The 25,732-nt window shown below is 36.5% G+C and overlaps 3 protein-coding genes across 6 annotated transcripts; 1 reads left to right on the forward strand and 2 right to left on the reverse strand.

Moving 5' to 3' along the window:
* Positions 1-335: 335 nt before the first annotated feature.
* LOC108212998 (polyprotein of EF-Ts, chloroplastic) lies at positions 336-8,389 on the forward strand. The gene is made up of 5 exons (XM_017384713.2): positions 336-555; positions 1,633-3,490; positions 4,729-4,938; positions 6,324-7,032; positions 7,515-8,389. The coding sequence occupies exons 2-5, from the start codon at positions 1,699-1,701 to the stop codon at positions 8,164-8,166; spliced, it is 3,363 nt and encodes a 1,120-aa protein (XP_017240202.2). The 5' UTR covers positions 336-555; positions 1,633-1,698; the 3' UTR covers positions 8,167-8,389.
* Positions 8,390-9,264: 875 nt separating this feature from the next.
* LOC108213062 (uncharacterized) lies at positions 9,265-20,964 on the reverse strand. Of its 2 annotated transcripts, none has more exons than XM_017384802.2 (9): positions 20,782-20,964; positions 20,544-20,600; positions 20,332-20,429; positions 20,150-20,219; positions 19,925-19,973; positions 19,007-19,095; positions 18,882-18,929; positions 9,622-9,681; positions 9,265-9,525 (listed from the first exon to the last, which is right to left on the reverse strand). In XM_017384802.2, exons 1-9 carry the CDS (start codon positions 20,839-20,841, stop codon positions 9,487-9,489), a joined length of 570 nt encoding a protein of 189 aa, XP_017240291.1. In that variant the 5' UTR covers positions 20,842-20,964; the 3' UTR covers positions 9,265-9,486. The 2 variants fall into 2 exon arrangements, with proteins under 2 accessions (XP_017240291.1, XP_017240290.1); XM_017384801.2 differs by having other exon boundaries at positions 9,265-9,497; positions 20,782-20,963.
* Positions 20,965-22,033: 1,069 nt separating this feature from the next.
* LOC108213061 (DNA-directed RNA polymerases II and IV subunit 5A) lies at positions 22,034-25,217 on the reverse strand. 3 transcript variants are annotated; one of them, XM_017384798.2, is made up of 5 exons: positions 25,075-25,217; positions 24,706-24,916; positions 23,879-24,058; positions 22,913-23,026; positions 22,034-22,538 (listed from the first exon to the last, which is right to left on the reverse strand). In XM_017384798.2, the coding sequence occupies exons 2-5, from the start codon at positions 24,904-24,906 to the stop codon at positions 22,413-22,415; spliced, it is 621 nt and encodes a 206-aa protein (XP_017240287.1). In that variant the 5' UTR covers positions 24,907-24,916; positions 25,075-25,217; the 3' UTR covers positions 22,034-22,412. The 3 variants fall into 3 exon arrangements, with proteins under 3 accessions (XP_017240287.1, XP_017240288.1, XP_017240289.1); XM_017384799.2 differs by having other exon boundaries at positions 24,706-24,911; positions 25,075-25,194; XM_017384800.2 differs by having other exon boundaries at positions 25,037-25,161.
* Positions 25,218-25,732: the final 515 nt, after the last annotated feature.

Below are 25,732 nucleotides of genomic sequence, written 5' to 3' on the forward strand. Positions count from 1 at the left end.
AAACTTCTATAACACAACTATTTGCTTACAAATGAGAATTTTCATTTACAACTTATATAGTCTTATTTGCAACAGTTGCAACTTGATATTACAAGTAAGATTGCAGAAATTACAAGTTGTATTTTTATTATTAATTTGTAAATAAAATGATATTTTTTGAAAAAATCCAAGTTGACAATATTTTTATCAATAATTTTTAAAAATTAATATTTTTATAATTGTTTCACTTATGTTTTTGTAATTTTTGGTAACGGAATGAAAAAAAGCTAAATTATTCATGGAAGCAAAAATAACATAGGATTCAGACAAAAACATAAGTGGAACCGGTAATAGTTGATGATGAGATAAGGAACTCAAAGCCCACCTTTCATTTCATCACTCCTATAATTCTACTGCATATACACTTGTATATATATTACACACATATACACACACCAAACAAGATAACTAGATAAAGACTTATCTGCAAAAAAGCTTCAATCTTTGTGGAACAGACCATTGGGGTTTTGTAATATGTTTATTGCCACAACTGGGTACTCTTAATTCATTATAAAGGTCAGAACTTTAACCTGTTTGGATTAATTCTCAAGTTTTAGTGGATTCTTGTTCTTGATTTCAGTGTGTTTGTGGTTGTGGCTTAGTGAACATTGTGTTTTTGTTGATTTTTATGGATTTTGGTGTTCTTGGTTATGATTTTTAGGCCCTAAATTGTGATTGTTGGTTGAAAGTTGTGAACTCTGGTGTTGGGTGTATTGGGGTTTATGGGAAATTCTTGTAGAAGCCATGGTTGGTGAAGGTGTTATTTTTCGATTTCAAAGGTTGAGAATTCTCCCTTGTATTAATTTACGAATAGGTGGAGGGTTTAGTGAATGTATGTGTGCATGAGTATTCTAGTTTTTGTTGGTAAATTTATTGGAAAGGGGCTGAGAGTTAAAGAATTATGTTTCCTTCAGATAAGGTTGCATTATGGTTTTGCCTTGGGCTAATGTGGTTAGTGTGAAATTGGATTTATATTTTTACTACAACTGGTTAATTACATTAGTAAAATTTATGAAAATGACTGTGATTGTTATGTTCCGCAAATGCAACTTTGAGCACTAACCTGTTCTTTGCTTGATTTATATTCGTCTGTTTGTCCAAATCATGCATTTTAAGTGGGTAGCAGATTGTATTGTAACAAACACAAACTTATATATTTTTCTTACTATATATAGCTGTTTCTTCTTGATATTTAAGTGTAGATATAATGTCGACTGCTGCCTTGTTGATCTACATTGGTGCCTGGGCATAGATCTTTTGAAAATCTCTTTAGGAAGTTGTGTTCATGTTCTGTCAGAAATACACCTTATACTGAGTATTCATTAACTAACGCCTTTATCATATCATACAGAATAAGGTCTATCTTTTCCTACGCATTTGGTGATAGATGATTATGTTCTAATGTTCTATCAATAATTACTAGGTTCACTGTAACTGTTCATGCATTAAAATCAATTTCTCAACAGACTAAAGTATTTATTATCAAGATTAACTTTGATCACATATGTTTTAATTTTGTTCTTGGTTGTCACACTGGTCTGCGTATTGTTTTGATTTCCATGGTATGCGTAATTATTTAAATCTTCTCTACAGGGTAGAATATTGATGATGAACTAGCTGCTGATACTGCAATACCTAATATTTTCATTTCAAGTCAACATGACCCCTGTGATACCAAGTCCCACAAGCAATGTTTCTATTATTCCAGTAGCTAATTTCATTAGAAGAAAAAACAATTGTTCTACAAGATGCTACAGCTTGCGGAAATATACAAAGCAAATTTCATATGCACAAGAATTGCCTTTCCCACTGTCAACATCTGTTAGATATTTTCCCCATATAAGAAGCCGTCGCTTAAACCATCCAAGAATCTGCTCAGTCTCAGCCACTGGCACTGATGTAGCGGTAGAGGAAGTGAATCCCCCTGTTGCAGATGAAGATTCTAGTGGAGCTTTGGAAAATTCTTCTGGTACAGAAACGAGCGAAATATCATCCAGCAAGGAAGTTGCCAGTCCAACACAAGGCCAGACTAAACGCACCAGGCCCACTAGGAAGAGTGACTACCCTCCACTGAAAAATGAGGAATTGGTTCCAGGGGCAAGTTTCACTGGGAAAGTAAAATCAGTTCAACCTTTTGGCGCTTTTGTCGACTTTGGAGCTTTTACAGATGGCCTTGTGCATGTTTCCCAGTTGAGTGATAGCTTTGTGAAGGATGTTGCTGCAGTGGTTTCTGTAGGACAAGAAGTAACAGTAAGATTAGTGGAAGCAAATACCGAGACAGGACGAATATCTCTTACAATGCGTAGCAGTAATGATGCTAACAAGTCACAGCAATCTCCTGGTGATGGTGATAGAACAAGGACTCCGAGAAATGCACAGAAATCTGGTCAAAGGAGGGATGATGGGAAGAAAGCTTCGAAGTTTGTCAAGGGGCAAGATCTGCAGGGCAAAGTAAAGAATCTAGCCAGAGCAGGGTCTTTTATTTCCCTTCCTGATGGAGAAGAAGGATTCCTGCCTACAGAAGAGGAGGCTGATGATGGATTGGGAAGCCTGATGGGGGCCTCCACCCTGACAGTCGATCAAGAAGTAAGTGTTCGTGTGTTGCGCATCTCTAGAGGACGGGTAACTTTGACAATGAAGAAAGAAGAAGATGTAGCATCTCTTGACTCAAAGCTTAGTCGTGGAACTGTTCATACAGCTTCAAACCCTTTCCTTTTAGCGTTTCGTAAGAACAAAGATATTGCTGCCTTTCTAGATGAAAGGGAAAAAGATGAAACTTCAGTCAAAGATGCTGAGCCTATAAAAGATGTAGCTTCTTCTACTGATGAAAATGTAAAACAGGATAAAATCTCCAAGGATGAGGTGGGCATAGTGGAAGATGCTATAACTGATGCTTCTGTTCCTGTTGCAGACGAGCAGAAAGAACCAGAAATCATAGGATCTGACGTGTTGGATGTTGTAGATCCTGCAGTTGAAGATGCTGTGACGGATGCTTCAGTTGCTATTGACGAGGAGCAGAAAGAACCAGAAACCATAGCATCTGACACTTCAGATATTGTAGATCCTGCAGTTGAAGATGATGTAACTGATGCTTCAGTTGCGATCGACGACGAGCAGAAAGAACCAGAAACCATAGCATCTGACACTTCGGATATTGTAGATACTGCAGTGGAAAGCTCAGAGGTAGAAGCAGAAGCAAGTACTGATGTATTGTCTACAGAAGAAAGTATATCTTCAACAAGTGTGGTGACTGATGCAGCTCCCACCACAGAGATAGACATTGCAGAATCTGAAGAGGCAATAGTAAAAGAAGAATCTCAGGTTGAAACACATAGTGTGGACTCACCAGTTGAAACTGAAACGGTGGAACTAAATGCTGATGAAAGTAGCGGCGGTACTGACTCAAATGAACAGATAGATGCTCCCACAACTGAGGAGAGCGCAAAAGAAGGTTGTAGACTTACCCTTGGCCCTTTTAAATTGCAACCCAGTTTTAGTAATATATTTATACCTTCTACTTTAAGATGTGATATATACATAGAAAATTATTATAGTACTAAATTATGCACCATGAATCTAGTATTCATCATCAGAAGCGATGGCCTTGTGTCAATTTAGGATTTTTAGATGGGATTGAACTGGTAAGAATCAAATGTTTTAGAGAACGGTGAAAGAGCAAATTAGTTCTCTATGCAATTGATTCGTTTATTTGACTTCAAATATGTTGGACATATAATCTTGGAGTCGCACTTACTGAACATATATTAACCTGATCAACCATCTTAATGTGAGAGTTACTAGAAAGAATAGAGGAATAGAACTATGTTATCTTAATGTTTTTATATACAGATTACACCTGTCAATCGCGTGACGTGTTGTGTACTTTCGTGTTTCGTGTACTTGAAGGTGAAAGCCATATCCGACCCGTTCAGGATTCGTGTACCTAATTTCAAACACATATCCGTTTTGAAACGTGTCGTGTAGTTTTTGTGTACATTTAATATAAATATGATAATAAAATCTAATTAAAATTTATTTTAAAACACATTTTTTTTATGTATTATTTTATGAAATATATATTAAATATTTATATTGGCATGTAATTGTGTACAAATTTGTACATGTATATATAGTATATATATGTAAATATATATTTTTTTCATGAAAATATACTTATTTATTTTTAAAAATATATGTATATCGCGTACTTTCGTGTATATAAAATGAAAACCCATATCCAACGCTAAATTCACCGTCTACTTTTGTGTTCGTGTACCAAAACTGAAACCCAAACACTAACTTTTCTTGTCGTGTATTAAATTGCCAGGTCTAATACAGATTGTTATCAGGGATCAGATTCTATATTCACAAAGTGTATCCTGTCAGATAAATTTAGAACATTGTTGCATGGACACTAATTATTCTATGCAACCTTGGTGATATAATTGACAGAAATGACACCTGTGCTTTAATATCTCAACAGGAGCATAATTGATCGTACTATATAGCACAAATGATAATTGTCACGTGCATGTATCAGTGTATCATGCCAGCAATTTGCGCCATTATAACAAACACATTTTAGAAAGTTTGGCAGATCTAATAACCATTTTATATCAATTAAATCTTTTAACAAATTATAACATGCTGGAAATTTTACTACATCTGATCATCAAGTTTCTTCTACAGAAATTCAGGCAACTGAAGTTGTGGCGAACCAAATTGGCACTTCCTCAGAAGCAGATGAAGTCCCTGTGCAGATTCCTTCCACTGATGCTATAGTTCCTCCTGCTGCACCAGTTGTGGGAAGTGATGTGGAGTCTATTCCGGTGGAAAATGGCAGCATCAACAACTCAGATGGACAAAGCAATGCTCTTCCAGAAGAAGACGCGACTAAAGGTAAATTTGTTAATTTTAACTGCTCTTTTTGTTGAATCGTCATGATGGGCACAAGTTAGTAAATTTGATTCTGCTAGGGACCCTTGATCACTGACAAGGCAGCGGTGAAATAAAAATAACAAGATCTTGATTAATATGCCATCATGGGATTGGACTCTTACCATTCCTGCTGTTATTTTTCTTGCTTATGGGTTGAGATGCATGTTTTGATTTTCTGGTGCTCACTCTATGCGCCATCTTTGTATGATGATGCTATAAACTCAAATGGGTAATTTGTTTTGTATTTTAAGTTCTAATCTATTGTATGATACTGAATCCAACACAACTATAGAATTCTTATTAACTGAATCATTTTTTCTCCGTTAGTTCTATTTGCCAAGTTAAAGCTCAAAGGTAAGCTTAGTGTTGTGATGCATGTTTCGACTTTCGATTACTCACTATGTGTGCTACAATCTTTGCATGATTATGTTATAAACTCAAACCGGTAATGTGGTTTACATATTAAATTTCTTATAGTAAAACATAACAATTATTATTGATTATCATGTGCAATTACATCAATAAGAAATGATGGTGATAACTATTCCTCTCAATAAGACATAGAACTAGCTTCTCTAGTAATTGTATGAATCGTTCTATTCTCTGATTGTCTTGCAATATAAACATCACTTGACCTAAAGTCCTTCGTTATGGTTTTATAATATGAAATGATTTATCATATTGCCAAAATATGAACAATCTCCGCGCTTTTCTTCTCTCCATAGCCTGCACCACGGTTAAAGAGTTCAGGTCAAAGTGTACATTAGTAACTTCTCGTTTTATTATCCAAGACAGAGCCTCCCTGAACGCCATGGCCTCTGCAACTTTTGGATCGTTGATTCCTAAGAATTGACCTCCATAACCTACTAAAAACAGTCCACATTCTATTCTGATAAGGCACCCAAATGAGCTTAAATTCTTTGTTTATACACAGCTGCATCATACTAAATTCAACACAACCATAAAATTCTTGAAATTTGAATCGTTTTTCTCTGTTAGTTCTTTTTATTAAGTAAAGCTTGATGATAAGAGCTTTTGGCATGTGATAACAAGCCTATAACTTCAATGTTTAAAGTCTAAAGTGAAAATAGGTTACATCTTAATTTATTGATTGCTATCATGTGGATATATATTTTTGCAGAATCATCTACATATTAGCCTGTGATAGTGAAATGATATGCGTTTTAATACACACCTAATGTACTCAGACAAATGATTTCATCTCATCAGCTTGAACTAGTCATAGATTTTCCTTTAGTGTTGCTGGTTAGCTCCTTGTTAGTTTGCATCCTTCTGCCGGTCTAAATTTCTAAGGTGCTCAACACCCTTTTATGCATTTACTGCAGCAATATCCCCAGTTCTTGTAAAGCAGTTACGCAATGATACTGGTGCTGGAATGATGGATTGTAAAAAGGCTCTATTAGAAACTGGTGGCGATGTAATAAAAGCTCAGGAATACCTGAGAAAGAAAGGATTGGCAAGTGCAGATAAAAAAGCCAGTAGGGCCACATCAGAAGGAAGAATTGGTTCTTATATTCATGATGGCAGAATCGGTGTCCTTATAGAGGCTAATTGTGAGACTGATTTTGTTTCACGAGGAGATATATTCAAGGAGTTGGTTGATGATCTAGCCATGCAAGTGGCTGCCTGTCCTCAGGTGGAATATGTCAATACAGAAGATGTTCCTGCGGAGAATGTGGAGAAGGAGAAAGCACTTGAAATGCAAAGAGAAGATCTGTTATCCAAACCGGAGCAGATCAGAAGCAAGATTGTTGAAGGTCGGATAAGGAAAAGGCTTGAAGAGCTATCTTTACTTGAGCAACCTTTCATTAAGGATGATAAAGTAGCGGTCAAGGATATTGTGAAGCAAACAATTGCACGGATTGGAGAAAACATGAAGGTGAAGAGGTTTGCTCGTTTCACACTTGGTGAAGGCTTGGAGAAGAAAAGTGTAGATTTTGCTGCAGAGGTGGCGGCCCAAACTACAGCAAAGGAAATACCTGCACCACCAAAGGAACAGCCTGCTGTAGTAGAAACCAAGGAAACCAATGAATCGTAAGTAGCTACATTCTTTTGGTTCTTTTAAATAATATTATATTTTGGTATTATCATGCTGATTTTGAAATATATGTGGATCTTGAAGTAGTTGGCATTCTGCCATAAAGTTGAGCCTTTTAAATAGAACTTGATAGTCTGTTTTGGACCTTTGGTAGATTACAGAGCTACAAAATTTATTTTTCAATAGTTTTGATTGGTACTGGATTCATATATTCTCTTTCAGTGTGGTATACTTGCAAAGTTGCTGTAGGGATTAGAGAAAAGATAGAAAAAGATTCTATTAAGTAGAAAATGAATACAATGAACTGATAATATCATTTATATTCTGTTTCTGTTACCCTGGATTATACTATAACTCATTTACTCTTTATGGGTCCTTATATTTACATTCTAATTCTGAATTTGATATCTATTTTATATCTGCTTCTTCTGCATCATGCAAGCTGGTGAATGGTGATTACTTTCTTTGTTTTTCCCAGGGCACCAAAAGCGACAGTATCAGCTTCGTTGGTTAAACAATTGAGGGATGAAACCGGGGCAGGAATGATGGCCTGCAAGAAAGCACTATCAGAAACTGAAGGTGATCTTGAGAAAGCACTAGAATACCTTAGAAAGAAGGGTCTTTCAGCTGCTGACAAAAAGTCCAGCCGGATTGCTGCTGAAGGAAGGATTGGATCTTACATTCATGACTCCCGCATAGGAGTATTAATTGAAGTCAACTGTGAAACTGACTTTGTGGGTAGAAGTAAGGAGTTCAAGGAATTGGTTGATGATTTAGCCATGCAAGTTGTGGCCAGCTCACAAGTGCAGTATGTATCTGTTGAAGACATTCCAGAGAGCTTTGTGAACAAGGAAAAAGAACTAGAGATGCAGAGAGAAGACATTCTATCCAAGCCGGAGAACATAAGGGAAAAAATTGTAGAAGGAAGAGTCTCAAAGAGGCTGGGAGAGCTTGCCCTACTAGAGCAACCTTTTATAAAGGATGATAAGATTCTTGTGAAGGACTTGGTAAAGCTAACTATTGCTAACATTGGGGAGAACATAAAAGTGAGAAGGTTTGTCCGCTTTACTCTAGGAGAGTCAACTGATGAGGAAACAGAAACTGAAGTCGCGGTTGAGGAAAAGAATTGACATATTCATGGTAGTGTCTGCCGTGGTGGTTACAAAAAGGAGGTTCTTGAGATTGATTTGTCCTTAGATTAAAGTAGCATTTCGATTATTTTTTGTTACAAGAAGAGCTATTAGTTTCTTTTGTAGTTAAAGTCTGTACTCTACTTTTATTTTTATACAGGCTCTTGAATTTTGATATTTGAGGAGTATTCCTCTGAAGTTTATTCAACATACTTTCTGTAAAGTTATAGTGGAATAAACATCATCAATGTACTAGAATGTCATGCGTTTTTAAAAACATCACATGCATATGATGATGAGTTAAAGATCATTTATAGTACAACTTCGCAAATTTTATACTAGACGTACCTAGTATATCCTGCTGCTTAAAGTAGGGTGACAGGGTCTAATAGGATAAATTGTGTGTAGATCATACCTCTATTCTGAAAAGGCTGTTTCCGTGACCATTTCCATATTCTTCAGAATAGGTTTAGAATAGGGAGAATGTTTTCGTGAAAATCGCGGACTTAGTGCAGACTTTCAGAATAGAGAGGCTGTTTCCGCGAAAACCCCCAGCTAAGTGCAGAGAAAATATTGTGACCTTGCAAATCATGTGATCCCATGATATGTTGAACAACTACTGCATCTTTGCAGAGAGCCTGAAGACAGGCCCGTTGAACATGTGTATTGTGTGTTCTGCCTCACCAAACACATAAGATTTGTTTTTTCCATTTATATTAAATAACAAAAGAAATTGTGCTTGTTCTGTAAATTTAATACCGGATTTTAATTACTTTATTTTCATATGATAAAATTGAGCTTGCCTGAAACTCAGTATTTTTAGCAGCAAAATTTACTTTACTACTTCAATGTCATATGTCATATATCTCTTGACTCTTTCATATTATCTTTCAACTTTTAATGCCATCGATTTTGATATTAATAATAAAATAGATCCTGTATAAAATAGATATGATTAATTTTCCCTGCCCAGCAGCGTTGGAAGGTATTAGAAGGTATACCTACTAACACTATTCGAGTTTTGTTAGTGTTGGTGGATACCATCTGATTTTGCATATTTTTACATTAAAAGGAATCACTCCAACAAAAAAACAAAAATAATGATGAATCTGCCAAGTATACCTTAAACATCAACCATCTTAAATGTTGTACATGGAGTATAATTCTTCGTTTTTTTGGATATGCAACTGTAAATTGACTAGCCAGTCATCTAAATCACTGCTACACAAGTTCTACCAGATTTACTTGGGGACAAAGCGCCATAGGTCAACAGCAATATCTACTTCCTTTTTCTTGTGAAATTTGTATAGTTTAGGTACGTCATATCGGAGCTGTAAAATTTAGTAAATGAGTAGTATCCTGCACATGTGATTTATAGCATATTATGTTGCACAAGCATGTATATGGAAGCCATTGTCACATACTGCTATGCACGTAATCTTGAAATTAATTTACCTCGCATATAACCTCCGCGCTACTAGCATTGTAATCCCGCAACACAGTCCTCTTCACATACTGTTATTCAAATAAAATGAAAAGGGAACCATGAAGCTAATGAGCTATAAGAACTTGGTCAAGTAATACATTGTAAAAGATAACCTCTCTGATATATAAAATATATATTCGAAATCAAAAAGTCATGAAACGAAAATAAGCATCAAATGTTCTAGAGTATAAGCATGACATATAACGGGTTGCGTTAAAAAAATAGTGACCGGCTTTAGACTAGGGTGAGCATTCGGTTCGGTTAACCGATAACCGAACCGAATAACCGAAAAAATTCAGTTCGGTTAACCAAAATAAATATTTCGGTTCGGTTTTTGGTAGAGGAAAAATCAAAATTTCGGTTTTCGGTTTTTCGGTTATTAACCGCAGTTAACCGATAACCGTTTGGTTAACCGAATTTAAATATAAATATACTCACATTTTAGATTATAAACATCAATATTACTTCATTCACTCGCCACTTTAAACTCTTTCGTTTATCAGTAGCACCAGGCCGCTAGCGGAGCCCTAGATCGAACATCTGATTCACCATCGTAAGTGTTTAATTTGTTCTTGTATTTTCTGATTACTCGTAATCTGGATACATGTGATGAGTGAAGCTGTGATAGATTATGTGTTTTTGACCTTCAAAACTACTAGATTAGATGGGTAACTCTGAAATGCTATCTACACTTCACTGCTATCTTCTAATTTCTGCCTTTGTTTCTGTAATTCAAGATTTGGTCAAATTTCGGTTTAAAACTTCGGTTTTCGGTAAAAACCGAAATATTAATTTCGGTTCGGTTTTAAAATCGAATTAATTTCGGTTCGGTTTTCGGTAGCATTTTTTGTACTATTTCAGTTTCGGTTAACCGAATTTAAATTCGGTTCGGTTCGGTTAATACCGAATGCTCAGCCTTACTTTAGAGTGTCAATTTGATTAATCCAATTTTATTAATTCTATTTCATCCTAGCCCTGCCTCTCTTGGCCTCTATTTCTTAAACCCCTTCCTTAATGACCTTCAGTTTGTTTTCAGAACACAATTTTCAAAACTTAGTATCATGTTATTTGTCACTATATCTCATGTGAGAAGATGTAAGGGCAGGCATCTCCAACCACCGGAACACTACAATGATGTAAAACTTACAGTATTAGGTCGTGTCCACCTGGAGAGAATGGAATTAGGCGGTGATGGAATTAAGAATTATAAACGTTACGTTGCGAAGGAAGAAACATGTGTACGAAGGAATAGCTAACAAATATGAGATGGTAAAAAATTTCTTTGATGAAGATTGTATGGAAATGAGAAGAAGAACGGACATTCCTCCAAATACAGTGGGTTGGACTTCTAGTTAGAACTGCTTGGAAAGGAATTAATGAACAAATAAAAATTATAAACATTACAAGCCTCATTCCAAACTACTCCGATTTCATTTCATCCAAGTGGACACAAGCTTATAGTGTAAAACCAACTCCAACTTGACAATATAATAGTGTAATATTTACACCAGAATTATTGGCTTTAAAAATTCCTAAGACACCCTTATGTTTATTAACAATACAAATTTATTCCTTTTATGTCCCATTATATCCTAACAAAACAATTACCTTTCAAAAAAGTTAAATATGCTTTCTTATAGACAAAAGATCAAAAACTTGTTCGCACAAAATCACACAAGCGTACGTGGCCACAAGTAGGATAGAAATTCAATTCAGTTCGTTCCCACAGAGACTGGTTTATCAAGTAATATGCACTTATGCAACAATGTATGGTTATTATTCAATGCTTAGACAAGTCACAAATTGGGTTTTGGTTATCTAACTTAACTAATTCAATTCGAATTATGAAACTAAGAATTATAAACTAAGAGATTAACGATTTACTAATGAGAATAAAAACATGAGATTCTAACTTCATTATATACTTCCTTCAGAGTTATGCCTTATCGATATGTGATGGTTGATAACTAATCAGATAACACGAAACCGATACACGCTAACTGTCGTTATACGTGCACCATACTGCTACATATCCACAATTAAGATAGAAGGTAAACAGACACCAATTATGCTTAGACCCTATATGTCTATAGAATTTGAAAACATAACGGTTAAAGAACAAGTTATCTATCAAGATTACATAGGGCGATGCAAGATGGTTAAAATCACACCACTAATCATGTATATCGAATACATAATCCTATGTTCGCATGGCAAGTTCTAAAGCAATATATCCACTGTCGCTTCAATAAAGATTAACAAACAATCTAAGATGTTAGCTACGCATCCAAGACGAATAAGTACAACCAATACGAAGAAATCAACATTCATCACACAAATAATTTAGGCAAATTAACTACAGAAATCCATATATAAATCTGCCAAAATCCCACGATAATGATTAGTTCATAATCGAACTTCTCATCATCATGGGAATAAGAGTAAACATGGTACTGAATAGGAAAAACAAAGTCAAAGTATGAGAATAAGCGTTAAGAAACAAATCCAAAGTTACGCCTACTTCAAAAAATTACAAAAGTAAAACTATGAAATTCGATCTTGATCTTCTCCGTAGCCATCACGTGCTCCTTAGAATGTTTCTAAGTTATGTTTTAAGTCCCTCAAGCCTTTCTTTAACTTCCCCAGCAAACGGGCCTTCAAACGGATCAAAAACGGGCAAAACGGGCCTAAAATCGCGCACAAATTGTGCGGCGGGCGCGCCAACGGGGCGGCCGCGCCAACTCAGCAGCCCTGACATCCAACCTTTGCGCGTCCGTATCTTTCTCCTCGTGCATCCGATTGCTTCGCCCTTTTTTTTCACTTGAAGCTATGATTCTCCTCTCCATCCTCCTTCCAAGAACCCAACACAACACTGAAACATACTCCCTCCGTCCCATTTAATTCTATACACTTTCCTTTTTTGGATGTCCCACTCAATTCTACACATTTCAAAACTTTCCCAAAATAGTCAAGTTTTATAATATAAAAACTCCACCCACCCACTACTTTCAACTACTTTTCCAAATCTATCAATTATATATTGATGGGTCCCACTACTTTACCCACTTTTCTTCCTCTTTCTTCCTACTTTACATTACTTTATACACTTTTCTTAGTCTCCGTGCCCAATCCATATGTATACAATTCCGAGGGACGGAGGGAGTATCAAAAAATCAAAAGCTTGAGGCCATTTCATCGATTTAAGTCAAAACGAAGGCTTCCAAATGGATATAATATCCACTTATCACATCCCCAAACTTAAACCGATGCTTGTCCTCAAGCATAGACACAACACACAAATACTACTAATGGAATGCATGAATGCAACTAAATGCCTACATCTAAGCGAATCATGAAATGTAATCCTTGTTAACATAGCATCCTCAGAATATGCAACGATCTCGGCATTCATCTCCTTCACATATTAGCCATGTTCTCTTCCACTACAAGTGTGCAGTGCATCGTGTGTGCTAGCATGCTCTCTAGTGAAACAAAACAAAGACTATCAAACTTCAACAGAGTCCTCACTATGAGCTGTTAATCAGAATCAGGCTTAAACACTTCTTTACTTAAAGAGTCAACTACAATTTAGGGTCACTAAAGAATTCCTATGCCTCTCCTATTTTTCTATATTTTTTTTCTTGCTAAGTCTAAGGTTGGGACGCTTCTCAGTTTAAGTGAGTCACGACCGCCATTCGACTTTGCTTATTTTTTTTTACTCAAGTAATTCTCCAGTAATCAAGGGTTGTGAAAAGTCACCAAGAATTTGCTTATTTTAATACAATTGCACTTAATACCAGCACAAGTACATGGATCGTCCCTTTCACATGACATTGCATTCTACCCGTTGATCTCAAAGGAGTACCCGATAATTTTTATTCTTTTTATTTCTTTTTTTTAAAAAAGGCATATTCATCCCTTAACTCCCCCAAACTTAAGATTTTTAAACTCTAAGTTCAGAAAAGGAATAATCCAAACTCTACGCTCGACTCAACGCAAGGACTAAAGAAATAAGTTAGGCAAAGTCTTATCTCTAGAGCATAAGTGTAATTACAATTTCCACACAAGCAGTTTCCAAATAACACGGCATCATAGATGATCAAGACTACTAGCCAAGAAATTATGCACATAAACTCATCATAGGAAATCAACTTGGAACACAACTTCAAGATTCATGCAAATGCAACTATATGAAACTACTAACACATACTAAACACAAGCATATATATATATATATATATATATATATATATATATATATAATAAAAAAAACACGTACTAATATGCAAACTATATGAGATAATATGCTAAACTAAATGCATCATGCAACCTATATGAACACACACTACTACTAGTCCTTAGATTACCACCCCCAAACTTCAAATCTTCAATGCCCTCATTGAAGGTGATAAAAAGGATCGAATGTACCTAGAAGGAGTCGGAACGATCACTCTCCTCACCCTCATCGGGTGAAGAGTCAGCCAGAGGATAAACCATGTCAGCACCGAACACAGACCACTCAACGTCTACACCTGTAGCACGAAAAGCAGTCCCCAAAGCTTGTGTCAAATCCCTAGCAAAACGGCTATGCATATCATGCATAGTATCCATGCACCTAGCAAGCCTCTTATACTGCGACTCACTGGAACCACTGCCTCCAATACTAGAGCAGTCCACCATCCGAGAAGGCCCAGCTCTAGCTCGATCTGGTGAAGCTGGCGCTCGATCTGGTGACGCCGGAGGTGGTGGCCTGGCACGTCTTCCCCTGGGATCCCTATAAGCCAACCCCCTAGGGTGGGGTAGGCCACCAGCCTAGGAATCACCAACTTGGGTACAGCGACACGGGACAGGGGATACGGGGATTCGCCAATTAGCGAAGAGTCCTCGATACGGGACACGGCAAAAAAAAAAAATAGTAATATAAAATATTAAATTTATATATGTTGAATATTAAACAACTTCGCACTTGAACTCATTGTCCCACTCGTATATTAATATAATCAAGTGATCTTTAGCAAATAGATATATAGAATGTATGTATATATAGGCTTTTCTGATATATATCCATTGAGAGACGAAAAACAGAGGGAGATAGCTAAACATTTATATACATATAGAATTTATATACATATAAAAGACAACTGGTGTTAGGTTATAAACATTGCTGGGCCTTTTTTAAAGTTGGGCAGAGGTTTTGCTTGCATGTCGGCTGCATTTGCGTTCCGACACGCCACATGGCGTATCGAATACGTACTTAGCCGTGTCCCCGTGTCAGCCGTGTCCGACACGCATACGGCAGCCTTTTTGCCGTGTCCGTGCTTCCTAGCCACCAGCCCACTCAGGTAACCGCTCGATAATAACATGATCAATAGCAGCACTTGGCATCTGCAACTGCTCCTCAACCGACCAACGAACACCCACCGCCGTACACAACTTAGTCACTATTGTTGCATGAGGTATGACCACACTAGTGCGACTCTTCAGAAATCTCAGAATGTTCTGATGGATGACATATGCAATATCCACATACTCCCCACTCAGAATCCCAAACAATAGTATAGCGCGAACAACATTGACATCGTGTGGGTGCCTTGATGGCATAATACTAGCACAAATGAACAGGTTCCAAACTCGGGCATACCTGTTCATAGCAGATGCCGGGAAAGAGACGCGCACATTATTGGTAGGATTGCGCTTCCACACAGTACCCGGAACACACAACTCATAGACAATCTGATCCAAATCAATGTTCCTCTTTTCCTTGCGCACCCAATCATCCTGAGTTGGCTCCATCTCTGTACCCCCAATAAGCCTTTGGATTGCCTCCAAGGTGTAGTCCACAGTCAAACCCCGAACTACCGAATACCCATCCTTATCCGTCCGAGCATTGGCATAGAATTCCCGCACAATACTCAATGGCACCGCCTCCGGTGCCTCACAATACGACTCCCACCCCCTACTTTGAATCATCTGCAACAACCCACCATCACCCGGTGAAGGCAAGAAACCCCTCTCCTTAGCAATTGGCTTACCCATAAGCCTAGTAAACTTCTCTTGCGCTTCCGGAGTTGTGAACTTGTTAACCCCGGAACCCATACCCGATGAATCCGTGGATTGGGCTTGTACACTACTACTCTCGGATCTTCTAGCTCTCTTGGGTGCCATGGAATTGAAGGTGTGTGTGGTGGTAAGTTGTAGTAGAGAGATTGGGCGGAAAGAGATGAGAATGGGTGTAGATGGGTGTGTGTAGTTGTATGTATATGTATGTATAGTTGTAATTGGAAGGGATGAAGTGGGTTTGTGTGTGGGGGAGATTTGGGGGTTTAATTAGGGCTAGAACAAGTGTAAAAGAGGCTGGGAAGTAAAAGAATTCAGCTGGGTTGTGTGAAAAACGAGCAAGAAAAAAAAAATTATAAAGGGTCGAACTGCACATCTCGCGGCGCCCGAGCGGCTCATCTCTTTTCACTGAATCTCTCTACTACAACTTACCACCACACACACCTTCAATTTCATGACACCCAAGAGAGCTAGAAGATCCGAGAGTAGTAGTGTACAAGCCCAATCCACGGATTCATCGGGTATGGGTTCCGGGGTTAACAAGTTCACAACTCCGGAAGCGCAAGAGAAGTTTACTAGGCTTATTGGTAAGCCAATTGCTAAGAAGAAGGGTTTCTTACCTTCACCGGGTGATGGTGGGTTGTTGCAGATGATTCAAAGTAGGGGGTGGGAGTCGTTTTGTGAGGCACCGGAGGCGGTGCCATTGAGTATTGTGCGGGAATTCTATGCCAATGCTCGGACGGATAAGGATGGGTATTCGGTAGTTCGGGGTTTGACTGTGGACTACACCTTGGAGGCAATCCAAAGGCTTATTGGGGGTACAGAGATGGAGCCAACTCAGGATGATTGAGTGCGCAAGGAAAAGAAGAACATTGATTTGGATCAGATTGTCTATGAGTTGTGTGTTCCGGATACTGTGTGGAAGCGCAATCCTACCACTAATGTACGCGTCTCTCTCCCGGCATCTGCTATGAACAGGTATGGCCGAGCTTGGAACCTGTTCATTTGTGCTAGTATTATGCCATCGGGGCACCCACACAATGTCAATGTTGATCGTGCTATACTATTGTTTCGGATTCTGAGTAGGGAGTATGTGGATATTGCATATGTCATCCATCAGAACATTCTGAGATTTCTGAAGAGTCTCACTGGTGTGGCCATACCTAATGCAACAATAGAGACTAAGTTGTGTACGGCGTTGGGTGTTCGTTGGTCGGTTGAGGAGCAGTTGCAGATGCCAAGTGCTGCTATTGATCATGTTATTATCGAGCGGTTACCTGAGTGGGCTGGTGGCATACCCCACCCTAGGGGGTTGGGTTATAGGGATCTCAGGGGAGGACGTGCCAGGCCACCACCTCCGGCGTCACCAGATCGAGCGCCGGCTTCACCAGATCAAGCTAGAGCTAGGCCTTCTCGGACGGTGGACCACTCTGGTATTGGAGGCAGTGGTTTCAGTTAGTCGCAGTATAGGAGGCTTGCTAGGCGCATGGATACTATGCATGATATGCATAGCCGTTTTGCTAGGGATTTGACACAAGCTTTGGGGACTGCTTTTCGTGCTACGGTCGTAGACGTTGAGTGGCCTGTGTTCGGTGCTAACTTGGTTTATCCTCCGGCTGACTCTTCACCCGATGAGGGTGAGGAGAGTGATCGTTCCGACTCCTTCTAGGTACATTCGATCGTTTTTGATCCGTTTGAAGGCCCGTTTGCTGGGGAAGTTAAAGAAAGGCTTGGGGGACCTAAAACATAACTTAGAAACATTCTAAGGAGCACGTGACGGCTACGGAGAAGATCAAGATCGAATTTCATAGTTTTACTTTTGTAATTCTTCGAAGTAGGCGTAACTTTGGATGCTCGTTTTGGATTTGTTTCTTAACGCTTATTCTCGTACTTTGACTTTGTTTTTCCTATTCAGTACCATGTTTACTCTTATTCCCATGATGATGAGAAGTTCGATTATGAACTAATCATTATCGTGCGATTCTAGCGGATTTATATATGGATTTCAGTAGTTAATTTGCCTTAATTATTTGTGTGATGAATGTTGATTTCTTCGTATTGGTTGTGCTTATTCGTCTTGGATGCGTAGCTAACATCTTAGATTGTTTGTTAATCTTTATTGAAGCGACAGTGGATATATTGCTTTAGAATTTGCCATACGAACATAGGATTATATATTCGATATACATGATTAGTGGTGTGATTTTAACCATCTTGCATCGCCCTATGTAATCTTGATAGATAACTTGTTCTTCAACCGTTATGTTTTCAAAAGCATAATTGGTGTCTATTTACCTTCTATCTTGATTGTGGATGTGTAGCAGTATGGTGCACGTATAACAACAGTTAGCGTGTATCAGTTTCGTGTTATCTGATTAGTTATCAACCATCACATATCGATAAACCATAACTCTGAAAGAAGTATATAATGAAGTTAAAATCCCATGTTTTTATTCTCATTAGTAAATCGTTAATCTCTTAGTTTATAATTCTTAGTTTCATAATTCGAATTGAATTAGTTAAGTTATATAATCAAAACCCAATTTGTGATTTGTCTAAGCATTGAATAATAACCATACATTGTTGCATAAGGGCATATTACTTGATACACCAGTCTCTGTGGGAACGAACTGAATTGAATTTCTATGCTACTTGTGGCCACGTACGCTTGCGCGATTTTGTGCAAACAAGTTTTTTTGTTTTGTGTAATGGGTTGGAGTTGGTTTTGTGAATAATGCAACCTTTTCACCAAGATAATGTAAAAACTACATCATTTGGTGTAATGGATTGGAGAGATTCTAACTAAATGCTTTATATAAGTCCCTAGGAGCCTCACATTATTTTCTAAATAGGAGATAATGTAATTCCTCAAACAATGTAAAGAAGTTTCCGGAAAATGCCTCTATGATAAAGTTTCTTGGATAATGGAAAGAAAATGTGCAACTTTGCGGACATCTTCTAGTTTTAAAACATACGGAATAACGTTACTACTAATCAATCAATTACTGGTCTTAGTCACTCCACAAAACCATGCATAATTTGAATTTCTCTCCACTTGCCATTCATATCATCCACATTCCCTTTTCTATTCAATTATAAATGTAGCCTCTGAAATTAGTTTTGTATGATAAATTCAGTTAATAATTTAAATTTTAAAATGGTCAGGACTTACATCTCTCGTACTGGTCTTGTGCAATGAATAAACTGCTTGAGAAGCAACCTGCCAAATAAATGATTTAGGTAACATTGTGCAAAACCATTCACAGGCATTAGACAAACAGAACAGTCAATTATCACCTTCAAAGCCACAGACAAGAAGTCCATGTCAGCACCTTTTCTTCGAGTACCAAATGGTGGATTCATTACAACAGTATCTATAATCTGACCTGGGAAACTAAATCAAATTAGCTTCTACACATAGTCAGCAAAACAACACTTGGTAAAAAAAAACGAGGGAGAGAGAGACAGAGAGCAAGCAATACAAAGTTACCACAATGATCAGCTAGCACAAACAAACTGCATAGAGAACTTGAGAATCTAATACTTTATAGTTTATAGTGAACAATCACAATTAAACTATTTTGAGGTATAAATCGTGTACATCATTGACAAAGAATATATATAGATCCTCTAGCACAAAGTATTTCAAATTTAAAAAAGTATAAAGATTAACTCATTGTATCTAGCAAAATATACACATTAAACAAAAACAGATTACTTTATCAAGTACCAATGTACCACTCTCAGGTGGTCAAATATGCAAGCTTTACTAGTCGGATTCTTTCAACCTAACTAGATTTGGAAAGACATTCTAACCACATGTATAAATACATAAAATAATGCAATTTTCATTAGCAGAATTCATTGAGAATCAAATGAAGAATATACAACGGGGAATATGGGAAAGGGGGGGGGGGGGGGGGTAGAATTCTGCTTTTTTCCAAAATAAAAAATCAAAAGTTTGCAGCAGTATGTCAAATCAAATTGAGGAAAACAATTTAGTGCATGCACAATATGCATTCTTTCCATAAGGTAAAAATCAAAATTCATGATTAACTGATAAAGATTCAGATAGCCCGATAAAAATTTCTTGAGTTCAGATTTTGGAACTACGACTGAACTTTTTACCCCCAATAAAATATCGTCAGGTGACATGATATATATATTTATTAATTAAGGCTAGCATAAAAGAAGGGAGATAAACAAAAGAGGTACCTCTCCATCCAAAATTCCTAACATCACATTGAACAAATTCCATATCGACCTAAAGTGTAACAAATAAAAAGAGCTTCAGGAACAAAACATTAAGAATATACATGGCAAGTAATCAACTAAACAACACAAGACGCAAAAGGCGAACAATATATAGATTGACAATCAATTAAGTAATCGCATCTCCAACTCTTCAAACATTATTATACAATCATAATTCACAAGTACCTCAAGATCTTCAGCATTTGCAGATGCCACTGCAAGTGACTCGACATCGATATCTACTCCGATAACATGTCTGAGGAAAACCAATGTAGGTATAAACAACAGAAAACCACACAAAATTATTACAGGAATGCAATTACAAAGCTCAGAACCAAAAGGGGCAATCAGACAAGACGAGAACTCACTCTGCACCCAAAAGAGCAGCAGCAAGACCTAATGTGCCACACCCACAACCAAAATCAGCTACTACCTTATCACCGATATCCCCAAATGAATTCTCAGCCTAAAAAAATATTCTTCTTCTCACATTTTTCATATAATAACATACCAGTAGTGCGTAATAGTATATAAGTCTACCCACAGAATGATATGAAAAGATGTAAGTTTAGAGTGCTACACTGAAGAGCATCCTAGAAGCAATATGGTGTCCAGTTGGGTATTGTTCTAGCTCAATCTGTAAAAATAAAACACACCCATTAGAGAGAGAGAGAGAGAGAGAGAGAGAGAGAGAGAGAGAGAGAGAGAGAGAGAGATTCTGACTGATTTTCTTGAAGATACATACATATATCAAATCAGAATGAAGGGTTTAATGAAACACTGAATAAAGATACAAACTTTGGAAATAAAAGGAGAACCTTTGGATGAGAGAATTGTTCAAGGCTGCCAAGAAGACCTTCTAATTGTTTGAGCTTCATCTTCAAGATTTCAGAAGACAGCAAGAAGATTCAGTCAGAAAGTGCAAGAAAATGAATATTTGGGAATGTACACAACCCTAACATATTCTAGCGTTTACTTCTTCTCAAAACAAAATTGGTCTCTGGAATTAAAGGAAAATAAAAAAATATATATTGGTCGTACACTGATAAAACTCAGTGTTCTAAAAATATTTAACCGATTAATCCCTCCAAGGTCAGCCACCGATCCGATTTTTGAAATCCGAATAATCTTTATATATATTTCTTAATCAAGTATATGTGATAAATTATTAAAATTAAAATGCTATATTACTTTAAATGTGAATAATTATAGAGTTTATGAATATAGTAAATATATTAGTTACTAAATAGATAATATAATAATAACTAAATATTAAATAATATTTTAATATTAAAATAAAACTGATTTTAACTCCGATTAATCCCCGATTTCTGATTAATCCTTGAATCGGTACCTCAACCGATTAGGTCCGATTCCCGATTTCTGTAACACTGATAAAACTTCACATCTTTTGTGATCTATAAGAAAATTTCTATATATAAAAAATAATAGGAAAAGTACTATTTTAGAGAATTGGACACATTAGTTTTGACTAAAATTTAGTCGATCATCTCTTAATCTTAGCCACCTCAAAAAGAGACTTATAACAAAATTAAGCGCGTTATAATATTAAAATAATATATTTTGTTTATAATAATTTGAAATATATTTGATTATTTAGTTAATTTTAATTTTAGATTTATTAATTTAATATATTCTTATTTATATTATGTGGTTCTGTGATGAAAGGTGTTCTAACACTAAATTTTACATAAATGTTGGTTTGATTATTTTAGAAGTAATGTAAGTAGAAGTGTACATTTCTCAGGTTAAAATCGTAAATTGAAACGGACTCCCCTAAATTTTCAAATGTCATTTTAATTTTCAGTTATTTTAATTCCGGGTCGGAGCGGTTGCGCATCAAAAAGTAATTTCAAGATGAATGTTATTCTTATATACGTTTGGGTTTTGAAATTTTTCTAGCGCCGTAAAAGAATTAAGCATAAATTGTAGCTTCCTGATCTTTTCCACTTAAAAATTTTATTAACATGAAGACGAATCAACCATTTACAAATTACTCCATATACATTCATCTAGCATTTATCTTTGCTTGTTTTTGGCAGCACAGAGTAATAAATAAATAAATATTAGCACACTGAATATATGCCATCAAATGTTGAACTCAAAACTCAAATGGAACATTGTTCAACACAACAAAAAACTGGAAATGTTATTGTACTTCAATACAAGAATTACTGCAATGAGTTGAAGAATGGGTTCAAGATTTCCAATCAATTGAAATATGGGTATCTAGCACAAGGGTATTATTGGAACACACAAGCACCATTCAGATACATTTGCGAACTTCTGTCTCTTTTTTTTACAGGCTCCGACTTTAACCATCAGGTTGATTGCTTCCTCCACTATTGTGTAGAACCGGACTTCCAAATCAAACCAACTCAAACAAAGTCTTCGTATTATCAGTACATTAGCTGGCCCAGTGACGAATTTAGACAACATAACGGTAGGTAACATAACGCCCTGCAGTCTCACTAGGCCGGATGATTTTCACAACTTGACCACGTTGTAAACCGTAGTACCTGGCTACTGGATCGCTCAACTGAATACGGGGTAGCTGGAAGTACGAGGACAGAACATAAGCCCAAACAAAAACAAGAAAACCTAACAAAGTATGCCTACGCTAGTTGAAAAGTTTCACAAATATACTTATCAGAAAGGAAAACCATTATCAATCTCCTATTGAATTGTACGTAAAAGAGTGTAAATAAATTCGAATTATTATGGAATATCAAAGCTCTCTACTGGAGATGACAATCATTGCTGATTTTGAAGAGAGCAAGGACATTAGTGAATAGAATTTGATTTTGATGTTTTTGGTACCAAGTATTTAGTTATTGGTATTGCCACTGTACGTTGTAGTGATTTTTATACCTTAAGATAATTGGAACGCACACAAAAAGTACATTGACACAATCACTGACAACCAACCTGTGTTTCCTTTACAGTATATCTCTCCAGCAATGTCTTTTTTTCGTCTTTTGTGAGCACCTGGTGTTCAGGAACTAGAACATGCTCTTTAATATTAACTAACAACTCTGCCTCCTGTCAATCAAGATAGCAAACAATATAAACTTCTGTATATCCTCTCCAATGAACTTTAAATATGATGAACCCTTTTTTCGTGGCAAAGCTAAATATGATAATTTATTTGCCAGGTATATCGTATATATGATGACTATTATCTGTATTACTAAGCATTCAGCAAATCCTTCTTTCCTTTTCCTATTTCCCTTGTTCGTAAAAGTAATCCATTTTATTCATTGCAATCTATGTGACTCGACTCATTGCTGCTGTAGACATTCTGACTTGACCGTAATTCCGTGTCATATCCTTCAAGTGAAATGTAGACACTTTAAACAGATAAAAGACCCAAATGTGTGGAAAAATAAAAAGATGAGAAGAATGCAAGGCTAAATGAGAAAAAGATCACAGGCAAATTGCAAAGTCTATTATTCCTAATTTATTTTTTTACGAAATTTCATCTAATATACTTGTTTATTAACAAATTATGTTGTGTCCCCGTACACAGGGACAGAACCTGGTTCCCCAATTTTCAGAATTATCAAGTCTCTGTCTGACACCATACATGAGTTTGAGTAATGTTGGTCACAACTAAACAGTGATAACTTAATGACTACCACATCGAATGTGCATGTCATCTTTCCCACAAACAAGAGTAAAAAAAATAATTGTAATTTGCATAATTCTTGTCACTAAAACCTTCAATTTGAGGGATATCATGATGATCCCATATTACTCTATTAATGGGAGACTACTATTTGTAATTTGCAAAGTCATTGCATGAAAGGATGCTTATTATGATCAATATCATATTAAGGTACTGAATTTCATTGACAACTCAATTTAAATTATATAAAAACTGTCGATGTTCACCTGGAAGACCTCTAAGTTGAACTTTGAAGATATTTCAGCTATGCATGTCCGGGCAAAGGGAGTCAAATTTTGCTGGACAACCAAGATAGCTCGAAAAACATTTTCTGATTTCATACGATTAGTATATGTCTTCATTGTCTTTACACCAACCTTTGGCTCCTCGGGATAGAACACATAAATCTGGAACACAGACAGCCACTAGTTAGTTGGAAAAAATTAAAAGCAAAACATACATATTTCAAAAACCCTCACTAATTCTTGTGACACCCAAATTTAACTCGCTTATTCTTATATGCAATATAACAGCATTAGCTTTTGTTGTCCAATATGCCAAAATCTTCCACCTTTTCCCTATATCCGTCTCTCTTCATTGCATCTAGCAAACTTATTTTAGATAAGTTATTTAAGTTCTTCAAGAAAGGGGAATATAATTTCTTAAAGTGAAAAGTTGATTACTAATCCTACGGAATTGAATCTAAAAGCAAGTATAGGAAGCGTAAAGCCAGATACTACACCAATCCACTCCAAGCTGCTCAAATTGTCCTGCATAAGCTAAAAATTAATTATTTTTCCTAACAAAGATATACTACCGCAACCCCCATCTATACACTCGACTATAATTCTACAACTACCAACACTACACAACAGTCAATGAAGTCACCCTAAGATCAAAACTCGACACTACAAACATTGATTTACAGTGCAGTTCATTGCAAGTATTAAGTAACAAAACTTCCAAACTCTTAAAATTAGCTCATATCTAAAAACAACAGCAAGTACGGAATATCAAACATATACATAAAAAAAAATCCCGAAGAACACAAAACCTGATCAGAGGGGTCATTTTTCTTGGTCTTGCTAATAACAAGATCTTCCCTTTTCATATTATCACCATATCTTTGAAGAAACTGGTACTTAGTCAACTCTTTTTCAGCATCACCCACCAAGTAACCTCTGTCATCCAGCATCTGCAACACTGTCTTCCTTATTCTAAACAACCTTGCTATCTCTTCTTCTGTCATTGCCATCTTGTCTAATCTAGTACACACACAACATCAGTGTTCAAGATTATTATTATCATAATTATTATGTTCAGCTCAAACAAGTTAAAGTACTAATCATAATAATCAGCATAATAAACAGAATTAAGATACATACAAGTATTTGTGTGTGTATAAGCAGAGAAGAGTTCTTACAGCAAGTGTGAACTGAATTGGAGACGAGCACCTAAGTTTGAGTTGGGTTTGAGTTGTGCAAGAAAATCTTTATGTTTTCTAATTAGGGCAACTATGTACGGTCAGTCTGTTTTATTTGCAAAACCCGGTTCAATAAATTATGGGCCTAAGAGAAATGATACTGGGTTTCAACAATCAAGAACTCTAGGCCCGATTATCTTCAAGTGTCCAATTAACTTGAGCCCAACGAATTTAGTGGCGGCTGTTTTTGGTTAGTTCCCTAACAATATTTGTCAGTGCGTTTGGTTTATGGTTCTATCTTAGGACCTGCAGGAAAATATTCTTTTTATTTTGTAATTTGGTGCGACAACAGAATATGTGCTTTCAGAATCATCCCTGTTGCAGATTTTGATCCAGATTTTACTTAAGAGTTCTGGCCTTTTCTATAGTTTCCATAGTTTAATCAAAAACACATCTCATTTTAGTGATATGTTTCTTAGCATTTAGTTTTTTAATGAACGATTTCCTTTATCTTTTTTTTTTTTGCCAAAACGATTTCCTTTATTTTAAGATTAGCGTGCATCTTATTTTTTCTATTTGGTTGCAGAATATACTCGACGTACAATTCTATTTTAAGCACTTTTGGAGTTCCTTTGACGCGGACTTGACGCGGACCGGT

The sequence above is a fragment of the Daucus carota genome, chromosome 3 (genome assembly GCF_001625215.2).
Source record: "Daucus carota subsp. sativus chromosome 3, DH1 v3.0, whole genome shotgun sequence".
Lineage (NCBI taxonomy): Eukaryota > Viridiplantae > Streptophyta > Magnoliopsida > Apiales > Apiaceae > Daucus > Daucus carota.